This window comes from Oryzias melastigma, linkage group LG11, assembly GCF_002922805.2.
Source record: "Oryzias melastigma strain HK-1 linkage group LG11, ASM292280v2, whole genome shotgun sequence".
NCBI classification, from domain to species: domain Eukaryota; kingdom Metazoa; phylum Chordata; class Actinopteri; order Beloniformes; family Adrianichthyidae; genus Oryzias; species Oryzias melastigma.
This window is the reverse complement of record NC_050522.1, coordinates 12,102,664-12,109,834: the sequence shown is the minus strand read 5'-3', so window position 1 is coordinate 12,109,834 and position 7,171 is coordinate 12,102,664. Positions and strand designations below refer to the sequence as shown.

The 7,171-nt window shown below is 33.9% G+C and overlaps 1 protein-coding gene across 1 annotated transcript in view; it reads right to left on the bottom strand.

The window, feature by feature from the left end:
• Positions 1-7,171, bottom strand: part of grin2da (glutamate receptor, ionotropic, N-methyl D-aspartate 2D, a) — a 247,266-nt gene that overhangs the window by 71,323 nt on the left and 168,772 nt on the right. Inside the window, exon 8 of the mRNA XM_024298168.2 lies at positions 654-859. Within this exon, the coding sequence (XP_024153936.1) occupies positions 654-859 (206 nt within the window). The remainder of the gene's footprint in view (positions 1-653; positions 860-7,171) is intronic.

The window sequence follows — 7,171 nt, the reverse complement described above, 5'->3', positions numbered from 1 at the left end:
TTAAATATTTAATGACACATTTATTTATTTATTTAATGGTGTATATATTTATTTCATTCTGGCTCTTTCGAGACTCCATACCTCTGATGTGCAATGTTTGAAGTGCGTATTTAAACTGAAAGAAGAAGAAAAAAAAACAGAACAAATCAATATTTGTTTGTAGGCAGTTTCTGAAAGAGTTTGAATAAAACACAGCTCTGCTCCAACCACATTAATTTTAATGTTTTGTTTTATTTTTTTTTTCTCTTTGAAACACGTGAATCTCTTGATTATTCTTTTCACTCAGTTTTACATAATGAGCAAACAAAAACATGTTTGTTTTTCCTTCCAGTATAAAAATGTGTTTTTTAAGGCTATGCCAGGTCACTTTAGAGGCGCCATGATGGATTGTTGTGGTAGTAAAACTTTATTAGCAACTTCTTATGGAGACGGTTGGGAGTTATGTTCACGTCAAATATGGTTGAACAGAATGTTTAACTCATGTGCGTCTGAATATATTTTTGATTTAATGAACTTACAAGAAATAATTCTCTTCTGTATAAGAAATAAGAGAGTCTCATATAATTTGAGAGCATTAAACTTCGACATTAGGCTTATTTTACACGGTACAGTGAGGAACAATGTTGGAGCAGATTGGGGGTGGTGGGTGTTACCTGGAGTTCATGGGCATCCTGCAGGGCACAGAATCCCGGATGCAGGAGCTGGTGCCGGGATCAGCGGGCTCCACGATGACGAAAGGCCTCTCCTCCAAAGTGACCACGCGGAGGTGCTGCGAGTCATCCAGAGGCTTCAAAAAAGATCCGTAACGAGACCAGGGATGGTAGCGCAGACGCAGGTGTCCATTTTCCCACCAGCCAACCTGGAAAAGGAAGCAAACAAATTGGAATTCACCACATTTTTTTTTTGCCAAATTGCTTCCATTAGACCAAAATCTTAAAGTATTATTGTTATGTAAACATAATCTTTACTGCTTTCTTGCTCTACTTTTTGTACATCGTGTATAATAGGCATTTTTATTATAGTCTAGTGACCAAAAAAGTATACAGGAAACGACAAAAACCCAAATACTTTTAACCGTTAGCTTAAATGAGCGCTATATTGGCGCTGTCTAATGCTGTCATCATTTTCTGCCAATCAACCGGTGGCTACAGAGCTCCGCCCCAACCTTTCCAACCACTTTTCAATGAACTTATAACCGATGGGGGGGCCTCCCAAGAGTTACGGATCGATATTCCTTAATGGGTCCATTTTACAATGGAAAAATACCAGACTGGACTGCTCAGAGCTCAGTTTATTTTATTTAATTCTCTGTGCTTCTGTTTGGTGCAGTGTGATTCACATGTTGTTCCTTTCTATCTGGCTGAACTCTATTCAAAGACCTAGTTGTATCTAATAGTAGTTCTGGTAAATAACCAGTCCATCTTGAGAGAGGATCTCTCCCTCATGTGGGCATCCCTAAGGTTTCTTCTTTTTTTTTTTTTTTGCCTAAATCAGGTATTTTGGGGAGTTTTTCCCTTACCAGTTTTATTTAGTTTTTAGCTTTTGTTTATATTTTATGACTGACCTGCTCCTGTAAAATTACTGGCGTGAAGCCCAATGAAGTAATTGTTTTGTGATATTGGGCTATATCAATAAAACTAAACTGAATTTAAGAGACTTTTGAATTAACAACCTACACCATGTACTGAAAAAGTGAAACATTGGATCAACTAAAAAAAGTTCTGTAATTTGTTACATTTAACATTTTTTGTTTTCATTAAATTGACAGTTTACTCAACTCAAAAATTAAATTTGATTAGTAAAATGTTTTTAATTGTTTGTTAATTGATCCAATATTTCACTTTTTACAGTGTGAAGGGTTTAAATGTAAGATAAACTGGTAGCATAAACACATATTTCTATGGGTGTACTTGTACTTTTACAAGTTTATTATTATTATTTTTTTCAACATAGAGCTAGTTATACTTTCTCATCTCTTAAATTGACCAATTGCCAACATTTTGTGTTTAGTACGTTGTTTTAAATCCCATATTTTGATACGTAAAACACAATTATAAAAGTTTATCTCTCCTCACTCTTCATAGTATACATTAACTGGAGGAAATTTGGTTTATTGTCCATTCAGAGGAGCGCTGATACTCTACAATTCACATTAACCAAAACTCATTTGGGTTAAATATATTGCTCATGGGTGTGTTTACTAGAAAGCTAGGAATCCAGCTATCAACAAAAAAAAATGTATCCCTGCTCATGCGGTTTATTCATAAAGCGTCAAAAAGAAAATTGATAAGAAACAAAATAATGAACAATAATAATATTCCTGTGAAGATGCTTAGAGTCCAATGAGTTCAGTTCATTTAAATGAATATATATTGAAGTGTCTTTTATAAATGACATATATGAGTTTATATTTATGGAACTGCAGAAGAAAAGTTGGAAAATAGGAAGAAACCATCAGAACCGTCCGTCTCGACCGGTTTGGACTCTTGTGTTAGATTCAGATGGTTCTTCTTCTGGTGGTTCCTCAGTAAACCTGGTGAGTCCTAAATGTTTTTGCATTCTTTTTAATCTTCAAAGGTTTTGATGTCGTGCCATTCAGATGGGAAGTTCACATCATGTTGCTTGTTGGGTGCAGGTTTACTCCTCTATGAATAATTATCCATTTCTGAAGCTTTAATCTTGTAATAAAGGGCGAGGAGACGGCTAGGGTTGTTTCTCCTTTCACTCCGTCCTTCATCTCTTTGCTTTCATTTTTTAGTTTGACTCAACTTTCCTTCTGCTGCTTGATAATAGACAGATCAGCCAACCTCTTGGTTAGTTTCATAATTAGCTTTTTTGAGCCTCATTTTTTTTTACCTCCAATTTTACAGAAGATGAACCCTTTTAACTGCACACGAGGAGCTGCACACGGACACACTGTACAATGAAAAGCTGCAGCCTTGCCACTAACAGTGAAAAATAGACAGTGAATCCTCTAGTAGTGGGAAACTCTGTTACCATGGAGCTCAGAAAAACCTTATCCTGAGTGTTTTACAAGCTGAGCTGAATATTTTCTGAATTCTGAAAGAGAATAAACAGAAAATACAAAAAAAATATATGTTTTTTCAGTGTATTGTAAACAGGATTTAGATAAATAAAAAGTTGCAACATTATGAAGAAATATTATAAGAAAAGTGTTTTTGTTTAAAATTTTTAATTGGAACTACATTTTCTGATTTTTAAAATTGTTTTTTCAAAAATGATTGCACACTAAAAAAAGTAAAATATAGGATTAATTAACAAAAGTTTTGTAATTTAGTACATTTAAAAGTACAGTGAAATGTTTCTATGTAAAAAAAAAAAAAGGACCAACATTTTTCCAGTAATGCCTGCCAGCAGTCAAAAGCATGGTGGTGGCAGATAATGGTTTGGGCCTTTTTTTAATTTTTTGTTACGCATTAAGAACATGTAATTTATGAATAGGTTTAAAAATATAGACTTAATATAAAAATAAATCTGCGCTTGTAATTTATTTAAACATTGATATGAATTGTGTATTTTACTAATACACAATACCATACAAGTAATTTAAACCAAACGACGTGTGAATTTGTTTGGTTTAAATTATGAATTTAAATAGTTTTGGTTTAAATTACTTGTCTCTGTGTCCTTAATATTTGTATTTTTCTATGCACACATAATTTATTTGAATTTTTTTTTCCTGCTAACACACATAAAAACTATGGTGTTTCTTGTTCATTTTTAGTTTAGGATTTTCATTTAGGTCCTATTAGCTATATTTCTCCCTGTTTTTAATGATTTTTTGTTTCCCTTAGTGAAAATAATTGCTGGAATTTTTATTGATCTTGCGTTGGTCTCCTGAATGTCAGTCGTCAAACAATAAACTCTAGAAAATATTTGATTAATTTGTGTTAATGTGATGGAGATGAAGTCTTTTAATGTGACTTCTGAAAAATCGTCAAACCTGATGTCTTTTAAGTTCCTTTACAAGAGTCTTTTATAAGTTCATTCATCCATCTTCCTGTCCGCTTCTTCTCGTTCGGGGTCGCGGGGGTGCCGGAGCCTATCCCGGCTACTGAAGGGCGAAGGCGGGGTACACCCTGGACAGGTCGCCAGTCTGTCACAGGGCCTCAATCACACATTCACTCACACAACCACACCTAGGGGCAATTTAGAGTCACCAATTAACCTATGAAGCATGTTTTTGGACGGTGGGAGGAAGCCGGAGTCCCCGGTGAAAACCCACGCATGCACGGGGAGAACATGCAAACTCCACACAGAAAGGTCCCAGCCGGGAGTCGAACCGGGGCCTTCTCGCTGTGAGGCGAGAGCGCTAACCACTGCACCACCGTGCAGCCCCCTGTTATAAGTTATTTTTGTAAATGTTCATTGTTTGGGGTCATGGGTTGTATGAGTTAACGGAGAGAAGGTTGAGTTTTTCTTTTTTTTGTGTATGTTTTTAGAGCGATTAGAGTAAAATATGAGAAACTCTTTTTATAAATAAAGTTTGATTTGATCCTTGAACCAGTAGCTGAAAAACTGAAGCAGCTGTACAGTATAATGCTGACTTCCAAAGGAGTTTTAGAATAAAAAAACATGCAGACCTTTTTTAAAGATTTATGGCTCTAGAAAAGCACAGAGTTTTTCCACAAGTGTGAAAAAAACACACTAGATAATAAAGAGCCTTCAGGAGTCGACAGACCAAATGACTCAACAAAAACTCCTCCAGGAGGTCATAAAAGGAGCAAAACAACATGAAAAGTAGAGCAGAATTTATTTGATTCAGTTAAATTCTGTGTTTATGATTTAATGAGTAGAAAGAAACTCAACAAAAACGGATCGATTGAAGAATCTAGAGAAGAACCAGAAAGATTAGACAAATGTTGTGTATCAGGATCATCATTGGTGTTTGTGTTCGCTTCTGCTGAACAGCAAAAAATAAAGCCAAAATAATTACAACTTTGTAACTGGAGTTTTTTGAAGAAGTTGTAAACTTTTACAGCGGCTCCAAACTCCCCTAAAACAGGCCTGAGGTCCATATTTCGGGACTCCAGCTCGGCTGCCTGTATTGATTAGAAAACAGGCAGCTGGCTCTCTCTTTTTTATTTGTTCATTGATCCACTTCATGCTCCCTTGTTTAAGCCTCAACTGGTAAAAAAAAAAAAAAAACAAGCAAATTGAACAAGAGTTGATGCTTTGTTGCATCACATTACTCCTAAGGTGATACTTTTAAAGTAGGAGAGCAGCAGAAGCAGTTTTTCGTTTTTTATCTGCAATCTATCTTCACAAGAGCAAAGGAAGATTCTAAGTCCTTTAAACACTTTCAGGGAGTATGGATGCATGCTCACGTTTGTCATGTTGAAGCAAAGTGCGACTATTCCTGTTACATCTGCAGTTTAATCACCTACAAGGTTTTTGTTTTGTAAAAATACAGGAAAAGCATAAAAAACACCACTGAAGTTCTTCTCACACCTTTGAGCACTTCAAATGAGAAATTTAATCAGAAAATTAAACAGTTTTCTCAAGTAATTAACAATTGGAGAAATAATTATGTATCTTTAGTTAAATGTATTAAGTAAAAATCTAGCATTTATGTCAAAAACACAGCAGAAAAAAGAAAAAAATAAGCAAAGAAAATGAATTTTGCAGCCACTTCTGTTCCTCTCTGGGTTTTCTTATTTATGACATAAACCAGATGTGTCACAATTTCCTTAACTTTACAAAACAAAGTATAAAATAATGATGGGGGTGTAAAACAGGCATGTCATGTGTTCAGATTGGTCAGAACTTGACTTTTAGAGTCTACTTAGTGACAACTGTGAGAAAGTAAATCGCATTTTAGTGTTGCAATTGTTGAAAACTCAGAAAATTTAGCAGTTTTCTTTTTTTATTTTGCCCTTGAACGGATTTTTCAATTATATAATTCCAACCTCTATAGAATAGGAATCATTTTTGGGAAAAAAAAAACACATTGGCAAATTTTAAACGCGAATTGCATCCAATGGGAATACAGCCTAAGGATGGTGTAAGAGGTTTCCTTTTCTGAGCACAATGTGTATCTTCTACACAACACAAATGTTTTTTTACACTTTTCCCTTAATTACAGATTGCTGTGGACTGATTTATTCCCTCAAATTAAAAAAAATATACACATCTGTTAAATCTGACACTCTTCTTTTTTAACATTTTGTTGTCTGTGTAATTAAAAAAGAGAAAAATGCTTGAAATTAACAATTAACCTTAAACCCTTTACTCTAAATCTAATTTAAAATGATCCCCCTGTTTGTTAAACTGATTAAAGAAATTTCAGTTTACCATGCTTTTCATTTTAAGGACTTTCTTAACTTTAAGTTTGCAAAATTACAGGCTGCAGATGAGGACATTTCAGAATAAAGTACAATGAGAAACGATTAAATACATCCCAAAAATATATCAGAATTAATAAAAATTGCTTTCCTTTATGATGGATCTTCAAAGCATAAATGGAGTCAGTTCTCAAGATTCATTATTTAAACACAAAAGAGAACACTTAAATTACGTTTTTTTTTACAAACACTAGAATTATCCTGATTTTAGAAGCCATCCTTTTTTTTTAGTATTATGTCGTTTTATTATTTTTCAGTTTTTTTTATTTATTAGATATTTAATATATTGAAAAAATTAAATACAGCAAGCCTCAGATCTGTTACTTATTGAGATTTCTTTTCATAAACAGAATTCAGAATGCATCACACCAGAATAAACATGACCTCTGACCTTTGGGGAAAATGTCATCTTGAGATGCAAATTTGCATAAGGAATGCGTACATTTTTTGCATATTTAAAGATCACAAAAACTGCTCAATCTTTAAAACCTGTTGAAAACGTTCAGACTTCTCAAAGCGTCTTTTCAGGTTGGTCGTACCAACATGGCGATCTTATGAAAAACAAACTCCTTGTGAAGAGTAAAATCAACAGTAAATGGCAAACCATCATAAATTAATTTTATCAAATGTCATTTTATTTTAATTGAGCTGTACATGTGGGTGTGGTAAGCTTTAAAATGGCTATTATAAAGAAGCAAATATATATTATGTTACTCTAAATGTGACTTTGCTTCAATGTAACATTTTCTCGTTAAAACTTAAAGCTGTTTGTGCTCTTTTTTAAGATTTAGACTAGAATCCTTTCT